The sequence below is a fragment of the Poromitra crassiceps genome, assembly GCF_964638095.1.
Source record: "Poromitra crassiceps genome assembly, contig: HAP1_SCAFFOLD_714, whole genome shotgun sequence".
NCBI lineage: Eukaryota > Metazoa > Chordata > Actinopteri > Beryciformes > Melamphaidae > Poromitra > Poromitra crassiceps.
The window spans coordinates 38,381-62,168 of NW_028151694.1; the positions used below are offsets into that span (position 1 = coordinate 38,381).

Below are 23,788 nucleotides of genomic sequence, written 5' to 3' on the forward strand. Positions count from 1 at the left end.
AAAACGGTTAGTCGACTAGTCCAGCGTTTCTCAACTGGTGGGTCGCGGGGCCATTTTTTTATTGCGTCGCGGACATTGGCCATTTTTTTTTTTCATATTTCATTTGAGTTAAATTCAGATTATTGAAACTGGATTAGCCTGACCAGTTTTACTTGTTTAACAATCTGAAGTATATGCTCTGCCTGTAATTCAAGAGAAGTCTGCCTTTTCATTTCATATTTAATTTGAGTTCAATTCAGATGATTGAAACTGGATTAGCATGGCCCCAGTTTAATTAAAATTTATGACCAGTTTAACTAAAAAGCATATAGCCTGCCTGTGATTCCTTTTTATTTCATATTAGTTAAATTCAGACTAGTGAGGTCTCTAGACCATATTTCAAGCAGAAGGCCACTCACGCATAATCCGATCATCCCCTGACGACAGTCAAGTTCTAGCATAACGTGGACGTCTGCTATGACGTCAAATATGACGTCAGTTAATCCTCACATATATAGCAAGGGTTCTACGTCACCTCTCTCTCTCTGGCCGATCATAGCAGCAGCAGCTTCACGGCAGTCCATCTCCCTTGAAGCCGGCCTCCGAAGCGTTGTTTTGCACCAGATCTGCAGACCGAATCAGCACCCACAAGCCTCCTCTACCCCTGGAAGACGTTGGCGAAGCGACCGGACCACAGGCTGCCAGCATAGCCCCGACGAGAAGGCCCAGCGCGCGTTCCCGTGGCACGGGGCGCGCCACTGCGACGGCCCCGGTAGGAGAGCAGAAGACGAAGCGCCGCGCCGTGGACGCCCAAGAACGCGTGTGAGCGTGCCGGAGGGAGAGGCCGCTTGGCGCGGACGTGCGAGAGGCCGCGGGCGAAGACCAGTAGAGGCAGCTGCCCCGAGAGCCGGGAGCCGCTGGGGAAATGCAGGCCGCGGGGCCGCCGCGAGACGCCACGTACTTCCTGGTCGCACTGACTTCCAGGCCGCCGGGCAGATTCACGGTGATTGACGGGAACCGGCTTGGAGAAGTGCTGAAGCTGGAGTGCCGTAGCATCTCGGGCACTCTGGGCAGACCGAAAGGTCCATGGGGCGAACGGCTCATTCTGGCGGCAACAGCTGAAATGTAGTGCAATTTGCTTTCCCTTCCAAATCCAGCGACGTAAAATAATCCATTCACGAAAAGAATAAGCACTCCCAGGAATACATGGACGATAAAAGTTTAACGTTACATGCAGTTAAGCAGAAAGTCGCACTCGGCAGTAAAACTCGCATCCATGTAACGTTAATCCATCGGGTGTCCTGTTCTTTCTGTCACGAAGACTATAATCCACCAGATCACATGACGTTTCGTCATCAAGTCTTTAATCCACCGTCACACTTCAGGACATCCTCTTAATCCAAAACAGAGTGTGAAAAGTAGTTGTCTCTCTCCTTGTTGTTGTGTTTGTGAAACGGAGGTTTACGGTAACCAGAGACCTTTTATTGTAAAGATGCGACAGCACACAGCCAATCCGCCATTTTGGAGACTAAGCTTCTGCCCCAGCAAGGAGCCGTATTTCAGGCCAAAATGGCCGCAGCGCTGTTTTCAAAAAGGCACTATATACTCTTGCCTTCTCATTCTCAATTATCTTTGCTGTTACACGCAGCTGAGTTTGTTTATTTTCTACCTCTGGGTCCCCAGTGACCCCATGTGACTGATGGTGACTGATAAATTAAATTAGGAAGCTTCTGTGATGATGACAACGATAATTTCTTAACTTTAGCCGATCTGAGGGGGTTTATTTGAACAACAATCTTAAAAAAAAAAAAAAAAAAAAAAAAAAAAACAACAACTCCACTATCACCCCCCCTTCCTGGAGCCCGACGACACCTTCATAATACCAGACTCGCTGTTAGTCGTCCTGGACATGGACGAGGGGACGTTAGGTTTCATAGTGGACGGACATGACCTAGGGGTGGCGCTCGGAGGACTTAAGGGCAGGAAGGTGTACCCCGCAGTGAGCGCCGTGTGGGGACACTGCGAAATACGAATCCGGTACATAAACGGACTCGATCCGGATCCCCTCGTACAGAGGTCGAAATTATCGTACACATACGATAATTATCGTACGTCTGGCAACGCTGGCGGAAATCGCTTCCTGGCAAATGGCCAGCGGGAGTCACAATTTAATAATAATAATAATAATAACAATAATAATAATAATAATAATAACCACGCAAGGGGCCATTCTAACACCCCTGGCCCATGGAGCTTGTCTGAGCATCAGCTAGAATGAGTGTTACTGCACAACTTTCAGGCCGAAGCCAGGAGCAACACTGGAGGGCACGCAGCCCAGCGATTTCATGAGCCAACTGAATGGCTCTTGAGAACGGACAGCGATTTCGAGCGCGGACATTGAGAGCGGACATTGAAATGAATTGTGGTCACCTACCTTCCTTAGCATAGTAATAATAATAATAATAAGTATAATAATTGTAATCTACACAACGTACACAATCTACAAAAAACATGCAATAACATAAACGGCATGTCGTGTTCACGTTCATAGCTCATATAATATAACGTATCATATCATTAATTTCAAGCTCAATTCTTACCCAGAGAAGAGGTACAGCACTGAAAATGTAACAAGCCATAGTTTTTAAACATCTTTATTTTAAAAGATAAAAAAACAAAACAAAAAAAAAAACAGGTGTTTTAGTCCCAAGCTTCAATGCTCCTGGCCAATCCCAGCGCCACAGGGCGTGGTTATTGCTTATCCTATGTGGGGTTAGAAATCACGGAACGTAGCCTGGACAACGTTCTCTTCTCTGACACCGCAGTCAGAGAGCCCAGATCCAGCCCCACAATGTCCCTGGCCTTACGGATCAGTTGTTGAGTCGTTGGCATCCGCTGCCTTCAGCCTGCTGCCCCAGCACACAATAGCATACAGGAAGGCACTAGCCACTACCGACTCATAGAACATCCTCAGCATGGTCCGGCAGACTTTGAAGGACCTCAGCTGTCTCAGAAAGTAGAGACGGCTTTGCCCCTTTTTAACCATAAACAATACGGGGGATGGTTGCTATCTGATGACATCATCACCGGCCGTCACCGCCCCGGACCGGCCCCTCGGCTCCCCTGTTCCTCATCGCACCTTGTCACCACATGACAAGATCCCGGTTCACCCTGCACCTCAAGCAGACGCTCCAGCAATGCAACCTCCCGACGAAGAACTACTCCAGCCACTCCTTCAGGATCGGAGCGGCCACCTCGGCCGCCGACCAAGGAGTGTCCTCCGCCTCCCTCCAGCTAATGGGCCGCTGGTCCTCATCGGCATTCCCCAGCCACATCCGCCCGGAGCAGGCGGCCATACTGGCGGCCCAAAGAACCCTCCTCCCTCAATCGGCGAGCATGGCAACGAACAGTGTCCCGGACTTTAAAAAAAATGTCTCGTTGGTGGTGGCTCCCCGTAAGCATGGCGCCCAGTAAGGCGCAGTAAATTCCCCGGCTCATTTTTGGGGGGGGATAGGAAAGAGAGAGTCGGATTGCGCCAAGGCAGCCAAGTAGGCCAAGCCGGGTAGCGCCAAGCTAAACTTTAACGTACCAAGATCGAAGGCCCGACCGAGTCGAGAGTGCCAGCCGCAAATAGCTGTAAGTCGCCAAAAAGGTCGAAGGCCGGAATCGATTGCGCCAAGGCAGCCAAGTAGGCCAAGCCGGGAAGCGCCAAGCTAAACTTTAACGTACCAAGATCGAAGGCCCGACCGAGTCGAGAGTGCCAGCCGCAAAGAGCCGTAAGCCGCCAAAGTCGAGAGTGCCTGCCGCAAAGAGTCGTAAGTCGCCAAAAGGTCGAGAGTGCCTGCCGCAAAGAGCTGTAAGTCGCCAAAAGTCGAGAGTGCCTGCCGCAAAGAGCTGTAAGTCGCCAAAAGTCGAGAGTGCCTGCCGCAAAGAGCTGTAAGTCGCCAAAAGGTCGAGAGTGCCTGCCGCAAAGAGCTGTAAGTCGCCAAAAGGTCGAGAGTGCCTGCCGCAAAGAGCTGTAAGTCGCCAAATGTCGAGAGTGCCTGCCGCAAAGAGCTGTAAGTCGCCAAAAGTTGAGAGTGCCTGCCGCAAAGAGCTGTAAGTCGCCAAAAAGTCGAAGGCCGGAAAAGCACAATCGCGAGGTGCCAAGGCAGCCAAGTAGGCCAAGCCGGGAAGCGCCAAGTTAACCACTAATGTACAGTGGTAGACGGATCAATAAGCGTCTTTTACCGCAACGCGGCGTTAATTCTGTTTGCCGTTAGTATGTGGTATCAAAGTGGGACACTAGGGGGCGGCAGTGCACAACTACCTACAGTACAGTATATGCAGCAAGCAGGGAGGCTCTCGCTCTCAGCCTACGAAATCAATCGTGTTTTGTCTCCCCTTGATGATTAAAGTCCCTGGAAACCAAATCCACAAACTAACTATTAAATTAACTATTAAATGTAGGGTCTTATGTGAGTAATTGTGTGCCTCTGAAAAGAGAGAGAATTACTTTCAACCCTAACCCCGAAAATCGACACTTTTCTACAAGGTCTGGATTTCCATTTCCTCATTGAAGAGAGCGGAGCGCGCGGTGCTAAAATGAATGATCTTATCACGTCATAATTATTATTATTATTATTATTATTATTATTCCTTTGTGTGACATTTGTGCATTCCTGCTGAATATTCTACATGCAGAATAAAATCACTTGCGATGGGGGGTGGAATGTTTAATGTACTCTGCCAACAGTATCCTTTGTGTGTGTATTTGTACATTGTTACTACAAATAACAGCAGTGGCTTGACCGGCGCGCGGCCGCATCCCTTAAAGCAATAGCCTGAGAAGTCTGTGATCAACCGCATTAAAACTACTGCGCACTCCACGGCAATTCAGCTCCTTTTATTTGTTCCCTCTAGACTATACGAACTAATTTTTATGGCCTTGCTTTATTCGTATTTAGTACAGCTGCAGAGGGCCATCCATAATAATAATAATAATAATATAGGCTACCATAAAAACTATAATAGGCCTATATGTTTTATTATAAATATCTGTATTATTATAAATAAAATAAATAACTCCCATAGCCTACACCTTAATCAAGAGGTGAGAGTAGCTACTTTATTTATTTGTCATCTGGTTCTCGGCCACGCTGGCCGCCCGTCATGTCGCTCAGCAGGCACAGCAGCGTGCGCAGAGCCTGCGGTTCTCGTAGGGGAGCAGTGTGTGTGTGTGTGTGTGTGTGTGTGTGTGTGTGTGTGGGAGCAGTGTGTGTGTGTGTGTATGTGTGCGCGCGCGCGCGCCGTGCCCATTGTCTGAAAACATATTTTTATCAAACAATATAGGCCTACTCTGGTTATGTAGGCTCTTTCACACCAGCCTTGAAAGCCACAGATTTTATATATAGCCTATTGTAATATAGGCTACTGAAGGCCTATTCTCATCGGGACTGCCCCCCCGGACTGCCCCCGTTCCTTTATTTACATTTCAATAGGTTGGTCACATGAAACAATAGACAGGTCTATAGGGTCTAATAGGGGTGAAACATTCCACCCTCCACCCCTCCCCCAATTCCAGTCTCCAGTGTCCCTGCAGAAGTCACAAGGCTGATGCAGATCGCAAGTTGTGGAAAGGGTTTGGAGGCCTTCAACTTTGCACATGCAGCGGAGCAGTTCAATGCAGTGAAGTCCCGACGCAAATAAATGCTAAACGAAAACGGGCAGAACCGAGCAGCCAGCCACTTTATTAAAAAAATTTTTTACAAGTGATTCTTCATTTATTAGTTTTCAAGTTATTTAATTTCACGTTCTAGAGACATTCTAGGCATGCCAGACAGTGCATGTATTTACTTAGGTGCCCAATAATGCTGCTATAGGCTATTTGTTTAATTTATTGTTGCTTGCTGAGTTTGCACTTTGCAGTTAGGCCAAAGGCCTTTAATAGGCTACATTCAGCAGTCAGACACCTCAGGCTATCATTGAAAATGTTTTTAATTAGGCTACATGAATAAACAAACGTCTTCAGTCAGGGTTCCATAAGTCTCTACTCTTCCTTCATGTTCACTTGTCCGACTATCCCAGAAACTGAGAAAATGTAAACATAAAAATATGCTTCTAAAATATAGAACGCTAAATAAAATAAGTAACCGACCAGCATATTTATTGTTGTTTTTAACTGAGCAGCCTATTCACTGTTTGTGAATGCGCATTCGCAGCAGTCGGGCAGCCAAACAGCACCGCAACGACTTCATAAAATTTAATCAACCCCCCCCTCCTAATAATAGCCATATAAGACAAATAAAAATGTTACTATAATAAACAGAAATAAAAGAAACAAGCTTGTTTCCGTACAACACTTTTTATTTGCAAAAACACAACCCAGTGGGACATTGGGAAAACCTTCATCATTTCACACACAAAAATAAAAATAAATTAGCCTGGTAAAATTAACCAGTAGATATTGCTGTGTAAAATAAATACAAAACGAATTATGCAATTATCTTAAATGAATTAAGCTTGTATTAACGAACTCGAACACGATCTTATAAACTTAAAGGAATTAGAAATTAAACATTTTGGGTTTGGTTAAATAGGCTATAGGCCTTTAGCCTTTTTGCTTCGTTTTACCATTACAGGTTTCTGGCCAAGAATACCAACAGCTTTACCTTTTCGGGCAATAATTTGCTTCGGAGTGGCATTGCAACAATCCCTGCTGTGCTGAACACACGCTCGGATGGTACACTGGTGGCACAAATACACAAATATTTCCCTGCCAAGCCGGCCATGAGTGGAAGCCGTGCCTGGTTATCTTTCCACCAGCACCTGACTCGTCTTCTTCACCCTCCACTCTCACGCGTGCAGCGGGGCCGACTGCTGCCACAATCTCTGCTACCAGCTCAGCTTGGGTATCACTTCGGTGGGATCCATGTTTTCCGCCCGGTATCTTGGGTCCAGAAGAGTTGCTTTCCGCATAATCCTCTGGGTTGAATCATTGTCATATTTCTGCTGCATCTGCTCCAGGATGACTCGCTTCAACACCTGCCCCTGCATGCATCCAGACATGTCCAGACATACACCATCCCCTCCTTCCCTCTGTCTGCTGGATGGCGCTAGTCTTACTTTCAGTTTCAACACCTGCCCCGCATATGACACGAATAAACACGTCGTTGCACGTTCCAATTCTTTCATACTTTTGGTAAATGCGATCAGCGGTATGGGGACCCTGTATGTGATCACAGCCTAACAGAACGGTGTGCCCCTTGAACGTCCCGTCAATGAAACTGGCCACGATGCCCAGGAAGCTGTGCCCTCTCCTATTTGTCCAAATGTCAGCTGACAAGACAAATCCATCACCCTTTTCTAATAGCGCCCGCAGTCCATGTAAATCATTTTGAAAAATGATATATCCAGCTCCCTTTTTCTCGCTGCTGTCACGGTTGGGCAATGAAGAAACTCTCAGATCTCCATTTCTCTTTCTCTGCTTGCTGTTGGTTCGCCTCGCTCTCTATAAATAAAACATATTCAGACGGTCCGAAATTAAATTAACATTACAGGCTACTTTTTGCATGATAGCCTACATTTTTATTTTATTTTAACGCTATATTGGGGCCTATTTAGCTGCCGTAATTACCTTTTGTTTTCTTCCCGGCGCGCCCTATTGTGTCACATTCAACACTTGATCTCAAGGATGCTCACAGATGACACCTGGTGGTCAACGGTGCAACTACACCTCAATTAGTTTTAATGCCGCCGCGCGTCAATACACAGCTTGCGGTAAGGCACGCTTATTGATCCGTCTACCACTGTACCAATATCAAGGCCCGACCGAGTTGGGAGCGCCAGCCGCAAATAGCTGTAAGTCGCAAAAAGGTCGAAGGCCAGAAAAGCACAATCAACTACCGGCACCTGCAGATCTCAATTAACCGCCGGTAATCAGATCTTCCTTTTGGGGGATCTCCTAGCCTATGCAGGTGCCCTCCTCTTGCCTCAAGAGCAGCGCCACTGGCCAATGGAGTCAAGCGCCAAAGCATTTGCCATGCATGCCGATTGCTAAATAAAGTTTGTCTAATCCCACCAACTGGCCTCTCCTGATTGAAGTGAGGTCTCTAGACCATATTTCAGGCAGAAGGCCACTCACACATAATCCGATCATCCCCTGACGACAGTCAAGTTCTAGCATAACGTGGACGTCTGCTATGACGTCAAATATGACGTCAGTTAATCCTCACATATATAGCAAGGGTTCTACGTCACCTCTCTCTCTCTGGCCGATCATAGCAGCAGCAGCTTCACGGCAGTCCATCTCCCTTGAAGCCGGCCTCCGAAGCGTTGTTTTGCCCCACCCACCTCCCCAGTCCGCCACCAACGAGTCTTGACTCCTGATCCCCCAAGGGGGGGGGGGGGGGATCTCCTAGCCTATGCAGGTGCCCTCCTCTTGCCTCAAGAGCAGCGCCACTGGCCAATGGAGTCAAGCGCCAAAGCATTTGCCATGCATGCCGATTGCTAAATAAAGTTTGTCTAATCCTACCAACTGGCCTCTCCTGATTGAATTGAAAATGGATTAGCATGACCAGGTTAACTTGTTTTATTATTATTATCATTATTATTAACTTGTTTAAAAACATATATAGGCATGTAATTCAAGATAAGTCTGCCTTTTATTTCATATTTCATACAGTTCAAATAAGACTTTCTGAGCATGACCAGTTTGACTTGTTTAAATTTAAAAACATATAGGCCTGTAATTCAAGTCTGCCTTATTTCAATTGGTTTTTAGCCCTAGTTGCACTTCTGTTGCACTTTTTTGTTCATTTGAGGTTTATAACAGTGCATGAAGGCATTGTGTATTAAATTAATGCGCTATTTTTTGTGCAATAAATTTGAGTGGTTTAAAAAAAAAACAGAAATTTGGGTTGCAACTTCATGACAAGGAAAATAGTGGGTCCTGAGGCTACACCAGTTGAGAACCACTGGACTAGTCGACTACCTTTAGGGACGACTAGTCGACTAGTAAAATTCACTAGTCGTGAATGCCCTAGTTGGGACAGTTCCTTGTGGCTACGCTCGTTGCAGAAGACAGTGGTGCTCTGCTCGTACCTTGCCAGCGGGCAGCAGGACGCGCTGTGGCGCCGTCTCGTCGGCAGCAAGCGGGTCTCTCTGACTCCTGTGGACCAGGTGAAAGGTCACCGCCGCCTTCTTCTCAATGAACGACTTCTTCTTCCGGTGAGGCTGGAACACAGCAGGAACAACGCAGCAGTTAAACCACATCACTGGTCCACAAACTCAACTCAAATCAAACTCTCAATAACTCAAGTGTTTCCCCTAGAATATGCATTCGACGGCAGCAGCCCACTGTAAAAAACAAACAAACGATAGGAAAATTATATGATTAAAATAGGAATATTATTGGAATACTGTAGATCCCAATTGTTCTTTGATTGTTCTTTGATTGCCTTGTCTGTTTCACTATATTTGAATTTGTATACCTCTTGCCTTTAGTGTGTCATTCAATTCATGTTTCTGTGGTTGTCCTACAACCAAATGCCTGGGGTGATGCCCCTAGAGGCCCCCAAAAATGGTGCATACAATCTCACCTGGCACACCTGTGGTGAATCCATAGAATTACCCTGTTTGTTTGATTTTATCATTACACCCTGAAGAAGGCAGAAGCCCATCCAAATATGCCTGGACCTGGATCATTCCACTTTTCCTCTTCATTTGACTGTAGATCCCTCTTGCCAAATACAATTGTATTGACTGTATCTCCTACTAGACAGGGCACGCTTTGACTGTATCTCCTACTAGACAGAGCACGCTTTGACTGTATCTCCTACTAGACAGGGCACGCTTTGACTGTATCTCCTACTAGACAGAGCACGCTTTGACTGTATCTCCTACTAGACAGGGCACGCTTTGACTGTATCTCCTACTAGACAGGGCACGCTTTGACTGTATCTCCTACTAGACAGGGCACGCTTTGACTGTATCTCCTACTAGACAGGGCACGCTTTGACTGTATCTCCTACTAGACAGGGCACGCTTTGACTGTATCTCCTACAGGGCACGCTTTGACTGTATCTCCTACTAGACAGGGCACGCTTTGACTGTATCTCCTACTAGACAGGGCACGCTTTGACTGTATCTCCTACTAGACAGGGCACGCTTTGACTGTATCTCCTACTAGACAGGGCACGCTTTGACTGTATCTCCTACAGGGCACGCTTTGACTGTATCTCCTACTAGACAGGGCACGCTTTGACTGTATCTCCTACTAGACAGGGCACGCTTTGACTGTATCTACTACTAGACAGGGCACGCTTTGACTGTATCTCCTACTAGACAGGGCACGCTTTGACTGTATCTCCTACTAGACAGGGCACGCTTTGACTGTATCTCCTACTAGACAGGGCACGCTTTGACTGTATCTCCTACTAGACAGGGTACGCTTTGACTGTATCTCCTACTAGACAGGGCACGCTTTGACTGTATCTCCTACTAGACAGGGCACGCTTTGACTATCTCCTACTAGACAGGGCACGCTTTGACTGTATCTCCTACTAGACAGGGCACGCTTTGACTATCTCCTACTAGACAGGGCACGCTTTGACTGTATCTCCTACTAGACAGGGTACGCTTTGACTGTATCTCCTACTAGACAGGGCACGCTTTGACTGTATCTCCTACTAGACAGGGCACGTTTTGACTGTATCTCCAACTAGACAGGGCACGCTTTGACTGTATCTCCTACTAGACAGGGCACAATTTGACTGTATCTCCTACTAGACAGGGCACGCTTTGACTGTATCTCCTACTAGACAGGGCACGCTTTGACTATATCCTACTAGACAGGGCACGCTTTGACTATCTCCTACTAGACAGGGCACGCTTTGACTGTATCTCCTACTAGACAGGGCACGCTTTGACTGTATCTCCTACTAGACAGGGTACGCTTTGACTGTATCTCCTACTAGACAGGGCACGCTTTGACTGTATCTCCAACTAGACAGGGCACGCTTTGACTGTATCTACTAGACAGGGCACGCTTTGACTGTATCTCCTACTAGACAGGGCACGCTTTGACTGTATCTCCTACTAGACAGGGCACGCTTTGACTCTATCTCCTACTAGACAGGGCACGCTTTGACTCTATCTCCTACTAAACAGGACACGCTTTGACTGTATCTACTAGACAGGGCACGCTTTGACTGTATCTACTAGACACAGGGCACGCTTTGACTGTATCTACTAGACAGGGCACGTTTTGACTGTATCTACTAGACAGGGCACGCTTTGACTGTATCTACTAGACAGGGTACGCTTTGACTGTATCTACTAGACAGGGCACGCTTTGACAGGGCACGCTTTGACTGTATCTACTAGACAGGGCACGCTTTGACAGGGCACGCTTTGACTGTATCTACTAGACAGAGCACGCTTTGACTGTATCTACTAGACAGGTCACACTTTGACTGTATCTACTAGACAGGTCACACTTTGACTGTATCTACTAGACAGGGCACACTTTGACTGTATCTACTAGACAGGGCACACTTTGACTGTATCTACTAGACAGGGCACACTTTGACTGTATCTACTAGACAGGGCACACTTTGACTGTATCTACTAGACAGGGCACTCTTTGACTGTATCTACTAGACAGGTCACACTTTGACTGTATCTACTAGACAGGGCACGCTTTGACTGTATCTACTAGACAGGGCACGCTTTGACTGTATCTACTAGACAGGGCACGCTTTGACTGTATCTACTAGACAGAGCACACTTTGACTGTATCTACTAGACAGGTCACACTTTGACTGTATCTACTAGACAGAGCACACTTTGACTGTATCTACTAGACAGAGGACTGTATCTACTAGACAGAGCACACTTTGACTGTATCTACTAGACAGAGCACACTTTGACTGTATCTACTAGACAGAGCACACTTTGACTGTATCTACTAGACAGGGCACGCTTTGACTGTATCTACTAGACAGGTCACACTTTGACTGTATCTACTAGACAGAGCACACTTTGACTGTATCTACTAGACAGAGCACACTTTGACTGTATCTACTAGACAGAGCACACTTTGACTGTATCTACTAGACAGAGCACACTTTGACTGTATCTACTAGACAGGGCACGCTTTGACTGTATCTACTAGACAGGGCACGCTTTGACTGTATCTACTAGACAGGGCACGCTTTGACTGTATCTACTAGACAGGGCACACTTTGACTGTATCTACTAGACAGGGCACGCTTTGACTGTATCTCCTACTAGACAGGGCACGCTTTGACTGTATCTACTAGACAGGGCACGCTTTGACTGTATCTACTAGACAGGGCACGCTTTGACTGTATCTCCTACTAGACAGGGCACGCTTTGACTGTATCTCCAACTAGACAGGGCACGCTTTGACTGTATCTACTAGACAGGGCACGCTTTGACTGTATCTCCAACTAGACAGGGCACGCTTTGACTGTATCTCCTACTAGACAGGGCACGCTTTGACTGTATCTCCTACTAGACAGGGCACGCTTTGACTGTATCTCCTACTAGACAGGGCACGCTTTGACTATATCCTACTAGACAGGGCACGCTTTGACTATCTCCTACTAGACAGGGCACGCTTTGACTGTATCTCCTACTAGACAGGGCACGCTTTGACTGTATCTCCTACTAGACAGGGTACGCTTTGACTGTATCTCCTACTAGACAGGGCACGCTTTGACTGTATCTCCAACTAGACAGGGCACGCTTTGACTGTATCTACTAGACAGGGCACGCTTTGACTGTATCTCCTACTAGACAGGGCACGCTTTGACTGTATCTCCTACTAGACAGGGCACGCTTTGACTGTATCTCCTACTAGACAGGGCACGCTTTGACTCTATCTCCTACTAAACAGGACACGCTTTGACTGTATCTACTAGACACAGGGCACGCTTTGACTGTATCTACTAGACAGGGCACGTTTTGACTGTATCTACTAGACAGGGCACGCTTTGACTGTATCTACTAGACAGGGTACGCTTTGACTGTATCTACTAGACAGGGCACGCTTTGACAGGGCACGCTTTGACTGTATCTACTAGACAGGGCACGCTTTGACAGGGCACGCTTTGACTGTATCTACTAGACAGAGCACGCTTTGACTGTATCTACTAGACAGGTCACACTTTGACTGTATCTACTAGACAGGTCACACTTTGACTGTATCTACTAGACAGGGCACTCTTTGACTGTATCTACTAGACAGGGCACACTTTGACTGTATCTACTAGACAGGGCACACTTTGACTGTATCTACTAGACAGGGCACACTTTGACTGTATCTACTAGACAGGGCACTCTTTGACTGTATCTACTAGACAGGTCACACTTTGACTGTATCTACTAGACAGGGCACGCTTTGACTGTATCTACTAGACAGGGCACGCTTTGACTGTATCTACTAGACAGGGCACGCTTTGACTGTATCTACTAGACAGAGCACGCTTTGACTGTATCTACTAGACAGGTCACACTTTGACTGTATCTACTAGACAGAGCACACTTTGACTGTATCTACTAGACAGAGGACTGTATCTACTAGACAGAGCACACTTTGACTGTATCTACTAGACAGAGCACACTTTGACTGTATCTACTAGACAGAGCACACTTTGACTGTATCTACTAGACAGGGCACGCTTTGACTGTATCTACTAGACAGGTCACACTTTGACTGTATCTACTAGACAGAGCACACTTTGACTGTATCTACTAGACAGAGCACACTTTGACTGTATCTACTAGACAGAGCACACTTTGACTGTATCTACTAGACAGAGCACACTTTGACTGTATCTACTAGACAGGGCACGCTTTGACTGTATCTACTAGACAGGGCACGCTTTGACTGTATCTACTAGACAGGGCACGCTTTGACTGTATCTACTAGACAGGGCACACTTTGACTGTATCTACTAGACAGAGCACACTTTGACTGTATCTACTAGACAGGGCACACTTTGACTGTATCTACTAGACAGGGCACACTTTGTATCTACTAGACAGGGCACACTTTGACTGTATCTACTAGACAGGGCACGCTTTGACTGTATCTACTAGACAGGGCACACTTTGACTGTATCTACTAGACACAGAGCACACTTTGACTGTATCTACTAGACAGAGCACGCTTTGACTGTATCTACTAGACAGGTCACACTTTGACTGTATCTACTAGACAGGTCACACTTTGACTGTATCTACTAGACAGGGCACTCTTTGACTGTATCTACTAGACAGGGCACACTTTGACTGTATCTACTAGACAGGGCACACTTTGACTGTATCTACTAGACAGAGCACACTTTGACTGTATCTACTAGACAGGGCACACTTTGACTGTATCTACTAGACAGGGCACGCTTTGACTGTATCTACTAGACAGGTCACACTTTGACTGTATCTACTAGACAGAGCACTCTTTGACTGTATCTACTAGACAGGTCACACTTTGACTGTATCTACTAGACAGAGCACTCTTTGACTGTATCTACTAGACAGAGCACTCTTTGACTGTATCTACTAGACAGGGCACTCTTTCACTGTATCTACTAGACAGGTCACACTTTGACTGTATCTACTAGACAGGGCACTCTTTGACTGTATCTACTAGACAGAGCACTCTTTGACTGTATCTACTAGACAGGGCACTCTTTGACTGTATCTACTAGACAGGGCATTCTTTGACTGTATCTACTAGACAGGGCACTCTTTGACTGTATCTACTAGACAGAGCACACTTTGACTGTATCTACTAGACAGGGCACACTTTGACTGTATCTACTAGACAGGGCACGCTTTGACTGTATCTACTAGACAGGGCACTCTTTGACTGTATCTACTAGACAGAGCACACTTTGACTGTATCTACTAGACAGAGCACACTTTGACTGTATCTACTAGACAGGGCACTCTTTGACTGTATCTACTAGACAGGGCACTCTTTGACTGTATCTACTAGACAGGGCACACTTTGACTGTATCTACTAGACAGAGCACTCTTTGACTGTATCTACTAGACAGGGCACTCTTTGACTGTATCTACTAGACAGGGCACACTTTGACTGTATCTACTAGACAGAGCACTCTTTGACTGTATCTACTAGACAGGGCACTCTTTGACTGTATCTACTAGACAGAGCACTCTTTGACTGTATCTACTAGACAGAGCACTCTTTGACTGTATCTACTAGACAGGGCACTCTTTGACTGTATCTACTAGACAGGGCACACTTTGACTGTATCTACTAGACAGAGCACTCTTTGACTGTATCTACTAGACAGGGCACACTTTGACTGTATCTACTAGACAGAGCACTCTTTGACTGTATCTACTAGACAGGGCACTCTTTGACTGTATCTACTAGACAGAGCACTCTTTGACTGTATCTACTAGACAGGGCACTCTTTGACTGTATCTACTAGACAGAGCACTCTTTGACTGTATCTACTAGACAGGGCACGCTTTGACTGTATCTACTAGACAGGGCACTCTTTGCAAGCAACACACATTTTTGTGCAAAAAGAAAAATCTCACTGCGCATGCTTCAAGTCCATCCGAGGGGAAACACTGTAAACTCTATGTATCAGTAACTAAATATCAGTAACTAAATATCAGTAACTAAATATCAGTAACTAAATGAATGCCTGCAAAACTGTTTACAGTTTTCTATATTATGTGTAAGATCATGTGCAAAATAAATCAGCATTGTTTTTCGGTGAATTTCTCCTTTAAAGCAGCTACGAGCAAGATTTGCTATTGTTATTAAACAGTATAATTATAATATTGATGCATCACATCTTACCTATAATAGTAGCTGAGACCAAAGCCGTGTGAATCAGAGATTGCTCTCTTGATGATTATAGAGTCTGTGTCTGTCTACTAACCTCGCGTCACCAGGCTCTCTCTCTCTCTATCTGTCTACCGGCGGGCGGATAAACCCGGAAGTGAAACGAAATGGTTTACGGCAGCTGCCTGCCTTCAACCGTTTCGCTCTGCCTAGCAACAGACCATAAACACGGAGAACGCCATGCAGGGGCTCGCTACTCTCGCGAACATCTCTCGTTATATTCTAACAGTTTGTTTGGAAGTAATTTTGTTATTTTGTGGTTATGGCCGAAGTAGTCTCTTAGAACAGACGAGTTGGCTTCCGCAATTTTCAAATGCTCTCGCCATACCGTCTGTACGTTAGACCCCCAGAACATGCACAAGGAAGTAGTGAAAAAAACCTTCAGACCGGAAGGAAGTTCGACGGAATCTGACCAATCACGACACGCGTGTCCACGAAAAATATGTTCCCCCCGGAAACTTAAACCGATGCAGGTTGCTAATGCTAGCAGTGCTTTAGAATTACCATGGAAGCTACGCCGACGAAACCGGTGAAAGAAGACCCTGATAGACGTAAACGATGTATCCGCGGCTTGGAGGAACCTCGTGCAAGACGTGCACTTATTCCAGAGTTAAACGAAAGTGATGAGGTAAGTTGCTAACGTTACTGAGCTTATCGTTCGTCTTACTAATCAGCGTTAGCTAACGATAGCTACAGCAGTATACAGCTAGTTAGCTAATGTTAAATTCTGATTGGACGAATGAGCGGAAGTCCCGCCTTTCAACTTCCTCTTCCGTTTGGTGCATGATTCTCCCCCACGAAGTACAGACTGTATATAGCTGCATCCGCCGGATGTAGATAAGACAGTCTGTTTTAAGAGACTATGGCCGAAGTGGCTGCCGCAAACCGTTTCATTCACTTCCTGATCTGCCCCGGCCGCAGACAGACTAATCATCAAGACAACACTGGCCGATTCACTCGGGGTTCAAGCAAGACTACTCGGCGTTGGTCTCGTCTACTATTAGAGGTAAGATGTGATGCATCGATATTCAATTTAGACTGTTTAATAACAATTGAAAATCTTGCTCGTAGCTGCTTTAATGGCAGTTTAGTTGAGCGAAGGTGTGAGAGCAGGCGAGCGTAGTCAGGCGAGGCGTCAACAAGTCGAACACCCCCGCAGCACACTCACTGCTGCTTTTCTTCTTCTACAGTTTTGTTTAACACGTTCACTGCCAATGGCGAGTTGACTCGTCAAAAAAAATCCAACGGTTGACTGCCAATGACGAGTTGAGACGTCCAAAAAAAAAAAAAAATGTTTTGACGGTGCTACGTGGATCAATGCCCCCCACGTCTCCTATAAAAATATTGGAGCCACCGAACGTGTACAACCCATTCCACCGACCCACTAAGTGGCGACAGTGCTCTCCATTCTAGAGGAAGGCAAGCAAAAAGCAGTGTGAGGAAGCCATTCTCATGAAAATGGATTGGCGAAAACGCTTTCGCGCTTGGGAGCTGGCGGTGGGGTTTTGCAAATTTGCATAATAGATTACGGGTGGAACACACTTTGAAACACGCAGCATAAATAAGACCAGAATCGCAAAAGCTTCATCAAAGCTCTCAGAACCCCAAGAAACGAGCGAGCCCATCCAGACTTGCCCAGCGGCCGCCAGCAGACAGGCACAGCAGCAGCAAAGCAGTGAGCCTGGTGACGCGAGGTTACAGCAGCAACAGAAACGAGCTTGTGACACGCCCGCTGCAGCCAAGAAGAACACACACGGAGGGAGGAGTTACGATACGATACGAATACGATACGAAAACTTTATTGTCCACAGGTGGAAATTTGTCTTTGATTTCACCAAGACGTGTCTTACAAACTTAAAAAACACAAAAACAATACAAGGTGTTAAAGATGACAGTACACATATGCATACAATACAATACAGTTAACACACATTCATCCACCTTCAAACTTAGAATTAAGAATTGAAAATTAAAAATATAAAATATAAAATGTAAAAGACCTACTGTGCAAAAAACCGCAGCAACGCCAAAAAGGCATAAACAAAAAGCATAGCATAGTCTAGCGCTTCCTAGTTTTATTTAAAGCCATAATGGCATCTGGGACAAATGACCTCTTGTAGAGGTTTTTCTTTGCCATCGGTTGTCTGTACCGCCTCCCTGAGGGCAAGAACTCAAATTCATTAAAAAGTGGGTGGGACGGATCACTAGTGATACTCTCAGCTTTACTTGTGACTATTTCATCGTACAGACTACTCAGTTGTTTCTGTGGCTTCCCTAGGATCTTAGAGGCCATATTCACTATTCTCTGCAGCTTGTTTCTCCATTTAACGTTCAGATTACCATACCACATGATCATGTTAAAAGATAAGATACTTTCCACTAGGCTCTTATACACTGTTTCAAGAATGTTTTGGCTCACTCCAAAATTATTAAGCTTGCGTAGCAAGTGGAGACGCTGTGAGCATTTTTTGAAAATGTGGTCGGTATTCGCTCTAAAGGTCAGGCTACTGTCTATGTACGTGCCTAGATATTTAAAATCACTGACCATCTCAATTGTTTGTCCATTAATGATTATGGGCTGCCGCTGGATTGACTTTTTGTTGTTCTGTAGGATAAGCTCCTTAGTCTTAGCAACATTAATTTCTAAAGAGCTTGTAGAGCACCAGTTATGGAGGCTCGTAATAGGGATGGGCATTTCTAGCAAAAACACTATTCGAAATTCGCTGGCCAAATTCGAATTTAATTCGAATTTCGAAAATAAAAATTAAATGTAAAAAAAATTAAAAATGTAAAAAAAAAAAAAAATTTTTTTTTTTTTTTGTGAGTGAAATGTTGCATTATCTCCCCTGATTCTAAGTATAGTCGAATCACTTGGTTTGAGCAAGTAAAACAATTTTTATAAGCATTTTAAGCAAGGTTTATGGAAAAATGAATGGCGGATGAAATCCCATGAAGAGGGAGAGGTTGCTTATAAAAATTGTTTTACTTGCTCAAACCAAGTGATTCGACTATACTTAGAATCAGGGGAGACAATGCAACATTTCACTCACAAAAAAAAAAAAAAAAAAAAAAAAAAAATCAATAAACGAATTTCGAATTTCAATAATAAAAGTCGACCTTGATAATAACAACGATTATTCGAAAATTCGAAATTCGATGCCCATCCCTAGCTCGTAACATGATTAAAATACATGTTATCTCTCTCTATGTCCCCTTCCTGCAGGAGAGCAACTAACGCCATGTCATCTGCGTACTTAAATAAACGAAAGTGCCCCTGATCAATCATAAACTCATTTGTGTACGCAGAGAAGAGCGGTGGTGAAAAAATTGTGCCCTGTGGTGCGCCAGTGTTCAACACAATCTCATCTGACACACAACCATTGACCAATACTCTTTGGGGGCGGTCAGAGAGGAAATCTCTGATCCAGTGAATAATGCCACCATTTACCCCTAGGTCGAGTAGTCTCTGCAGAAGTGTATGTATTTGCATGGTATTAAAAGCAGATGTGAAATCAATAAAAAGAACTCTAACATAATTAGTGGGGGCTTGTAGATGCTTCGCTATGGTGTTGAACAAAGTTACAGTTGCGTCATCTGTACCTCTCTTACTTTTATATGCAAACTGTAGGTTGTCTAGGCAGCTAGATACAGACGATGTCATGTGTCTGCTTAGGACTCTCTCCATGCATTTTCCTAGGATGGAGGTGAGTGCAATGGGCCTAAAATCATTCAGTTCAGAAGCTCTTGGCTTTTTGGGAATGGGCACAATATTTGAAATCTTCCATGCTTTCGGTACTGTACATGAATCAAGCAGGAACTGAAATAATTTGGTCATAACACCTTTTGAGTTTGAAGGAGAGGGGTGTTTCCTGCTGTTATGGAGGAAATTACTGTTCAAAACTATTGTTTAGATGTCTGCGTCTTACTGATGCCAAAAATGAATGGTTAAAGTGACTGTTCTATCGAATTTCACAAAAAGCCGTTTATCTCAGAATACATTTTCAGACGCTGAAACCATGCTGTATTCAACTGCTAATGCTTACATAACTACTAACTCTACAAACTAACTCTTTTAGACAGAGAAAGCACACATTCTATTAGTTCTTTTGAGATATTATGTGTTCACAAAATCCTAACAGAAACGAATCCTCGGCTCTTGAAAGATGAGCCAGAATCCTCAAAAAAAAACTCTGGCAGAAGCTAACTACAGTATTGAAAAACGGCTGGCAGTGAATGTGTTAACAGCGGTTTGTAAACAAATTAAAAGATGCATTAGCGCCACCCACACAAACTGCTCAAATGACCCAGCCCTTCAGATGACTTATTTTTTATGTAGGCATTACAGGTGGTATTTATGTAAAATGTAGAGTGACAGCTTGGAATAGATATCAAATTGAAGTTTCTACACTTCACTGTGGGTTTGTGATGCACCTGTGTTGAACCAATGGGTGATCAGCTCGATGCGTTTCTCGTCATCCTCTGTCATCCGCAGTCGGGCGCAGTTGGTGGGGAGCAACTGTGGCCGCCTCGCTCCAAATCTGCGCCCGCCTCGCTCTCACGAGAGTCCCGTGGCTCACACACGCAGTCGGGCAGGCGGAGCAAGTCGGACAACTTCTCTAACCATCATGCAACGGGGCAAGCAAGGCTTTGCTGGTGGAATCTGCGCAGAACTTGCTCATCTCAAACGAGCCTAGTGTGATGATCATATAGAGCTCAACAATCATGTGACATCTCTTGCCCCAGAAGTGAATTCCCTGTTCATTTTCTCCATAAGACATTTCGAAAAATCGAGTTTTGAGGCTTGAACCAACCAAGCCAACCAGTCTTCCAGAGAATCGTGAGTGACCATAAAACTTTTCACTTTCAGCAAAAACAAAAATAAAAGCAGGAACAAAAGATTGAAAATTTAAAAAGAAATATATATATATATTTATTTATTTTTGCTGAAGGTGAAATGTTTTATGGTCACTCGCTACGCAGTCTCGCTGGCCAGCCTCCCCTCGCTTCCGTGAGAAGAGTCTGGCTGCACGGAAACAGGCTACTGGTGTAAGCCCTCCCCTGCTCTACAGCTGCTCTCCCATTGGAGCGACTGTTTCAGTCGCTGCCGGCTGTCCGCTCCCCGCTTATTGCAAGTAGAGGTGCTCCGATCGATCGGCACGCAATCTGTATCGGCCGATTTTGACCTCAAATATGCAATCGGCTGATTGCAGATATTACTTTATTGTTGCCGATTGCATAGTAGGGATAGGCATTTCTAGCAAAAACACTATTCGAAATTCGCTGGCCAAATTCGAATTTAATTCGAATTTCGAAAATAAAATAAAAAATGTAAAAAAAAAAAAAAAAAAAAAAAAATTTTTTTTTTTTTTACATTTTTAATTTTTTTTACATTGACATTTTCGAAAATAAAAAACAGTTTTGACAATCATGAGTGGTTGTGGTTCATTAAATATTTAGTAGGCTCAGGTCTGAGTGCCAAAGGGGTGCCAAAGTCACCCCCTCTCCCTCCTCATGGGATTTCATCCGCCATTCATTTTTCCATAAACCTTGCTTAAAATGCTTATAGCGATTTGACTATACCGGTACTTAGAATCAGGGGAGACAATGCAACATTTCACTCAAAAAAAAAAAAAAAAAAAAAAATTCGAATTTCGAATTTCAATAATAAAAGTCGACCTTGATAATAACAACGATTATTCGAAAATTCGAAATTCGATGCCCATCCCTATTGCATAGCCGATCATGCTGCACGTGAGAAACATGAGGCAGCCCATTTCTCCGTAGAGTTAAATTGGTGTAAAAAAAAAAAAAAAAAAATCTTGTCTTCAATCAGTCTATTGTTTCATATTGTGCTCCAACGTTTATATCATTGTGTGGCAAATCACACCACCTCCACACACCACATCAGACTGTCAACACACCCCGTGCGTCTTTGAATCACACAAATCAGCTGGCGATTAGAGCAGACTCAGCAGACAGAAGTTACCTCCAGTCCTCCCGCCTACCGAGGCATTTGCATTTGTGTTAAGTCCGTGTTTGATCCATATTTGCATGTATCCTCGTAACGTTAATAGCTCCGGTTAGCTTTAGCCGCTTTAGCTTATAAATCTCTAAAATAGTTTCCTTGGGTCGAAGTTATTTTTCTTGTGTAACAGGGAAATCCCGGAATGGAGTATTTTTGTTGAGTGAACTGAACTGCATTGAACTGGTAACATGGAAATCCCGAAGTGGAATATTTTTGTTCCTTTATAAACTGAACTGAGGGAACTGGACTGAACTATAAAGAACATTCTTCTAGCCATTTAGTTCAACACAGTCTTGTGCTCCAATTATCTCACACACAAATAATCATGTTGGCGGTTTCCTTTAGCCTCCACAGCATAAAATATTGATGTAGAAAAAAGGAAATGCGCTGCACTTTCAATTTGATGCATGATATGTAGGCCTATATGTCAAATGGAAACTGTTCTATAATAGACTGCTATAGCTGCTTAAAATATATATATATAAACTCCCCTTTAATAATACCAATTGGTATTGTATTTTATATCAACTTGTAAGGATGGTGCATTCATGAAATGAGCCACACAGCTAAACGTGTGGGTAGCGCCCCCAAAAAATGTGCCAAAATCTCCTGCAATATTCTTCTGTTGGTATTCACTCTTGTTTTGAGCTTCATGTGCTGGCAGGTGTGTGACTGGCACCTGATCGGCACCTAATTTGCGGTGCCAAGGTGCCAAAGCTGTTGTGGCTTCATATGGATCTTCCACACGCTACTGAGGTCCCTGACAGTGTCAAATGAAAGTGTAAAAATGGCCAATATGTGTTGTTTTGTCTTTATCACTGTGGGAGAGTGCAATCATCCAATCCATCAAGCAACTCAAAACTAGAGTGAATACCAACAGAAGAATATTGCGGGGGATTTTTTTTTACCCATTTTCTTGGGGCGCTACCCACACGTTTAGCTGTGTTGCGCATTCCATGAATGCACGATCCTTACATGTTGTACCCCATTGTAAAGGTGACTAATCAGGCTTTCCAACGATATAAAATACAATACCAATTGGTATTATTAAAGGGGAGAAATAATCGACCGAAATAACGTTTCCAAACTTTTTTTGAGGAGTTTATAGATCAGTGATCGGTAATCGGTGATCGCTCAATGATCGGTTGGGCAGATATTTCCCATAGGCGATCGGCAATCGGTGGCAAAAAACGTGATCGTTGCACCCCTAATTACAAGCTCTGTCATTGGCTCCATGTCAATCAGAGCGGCTTCCGCTCCTTCCTCCCTGTGAGTCGCTGTAAATAGTGCCCTGCCGCCGCAGTGAAAACAACAACGCTAACTAGCTAGCAAGCTAACGGCAGAAACCTACACGCTAGCTCGTTGCTACACGCTGAAAACGGCAAGTTGGATTGTTGGAAACTATTTTCCAAGGGCACTGCCGCTAAGCTCCGCCCATCACAATCCCACTATGGAGACCTGTGCCAGCAGAATCCTCTCACGGAAGGGAGGGGAGTCTGGCCAGCGAGACGACTCACTACGCCACCACTGACTCACTACGCCACCACTGACTCACTACGCCACCACTGACAACTTCCCCACCTACACATACTCTCCAACATTTACCATTCCCTCCCCACCCCATCACTCTCTCACATTCCCCCTGCTCTCCTCCCTCCTCCTGCTCTCTCCTCTGCTCTCTCCACCCCATCACTCTCTCACATTCCCCCTGCTCTCCTCCCTCCTCCTGCTCTCTCCTCCTCTGCTCTCTCCACCCCATCACTCTCTCACATTCCCCCTGCTCTCCTCCCTCCTCCTGCTCTCTCCTCCTCTGCTCTCTCCTCTGCTCTCTCCACCCCATCACTCTCTCACATTCCCCCTGCTCTCCTCCCTTCTCCTGCTCTCTCCT

General features: G+C 45.0%; 1 protein-coding gene across 1 annotated transcript in view; it reads right to left on the reverse strand.

Moving 5' to 3' along the window:
- Positions 1 to 23,788, reverse strand: part of LOC310771505 (protein LTV1 homolog) — a gene marked incomplete at its 3' end in the record, with an annotated part of 65,634 nt that overhangs the window by 31,855 nt on the left and 9,991 nt on the right. The window contains exon 2 of the mRNA XM_083664101.1: positions 9,061 to 9,192. Within this exon, the coding sequence (XP_083520227.1) occupies positions 9,061 to 9,192 (132 nt within the window). The remainder of the gene's footprint in view (positions 1 to 9,060; positions 9,193 to 23,788) is intronic.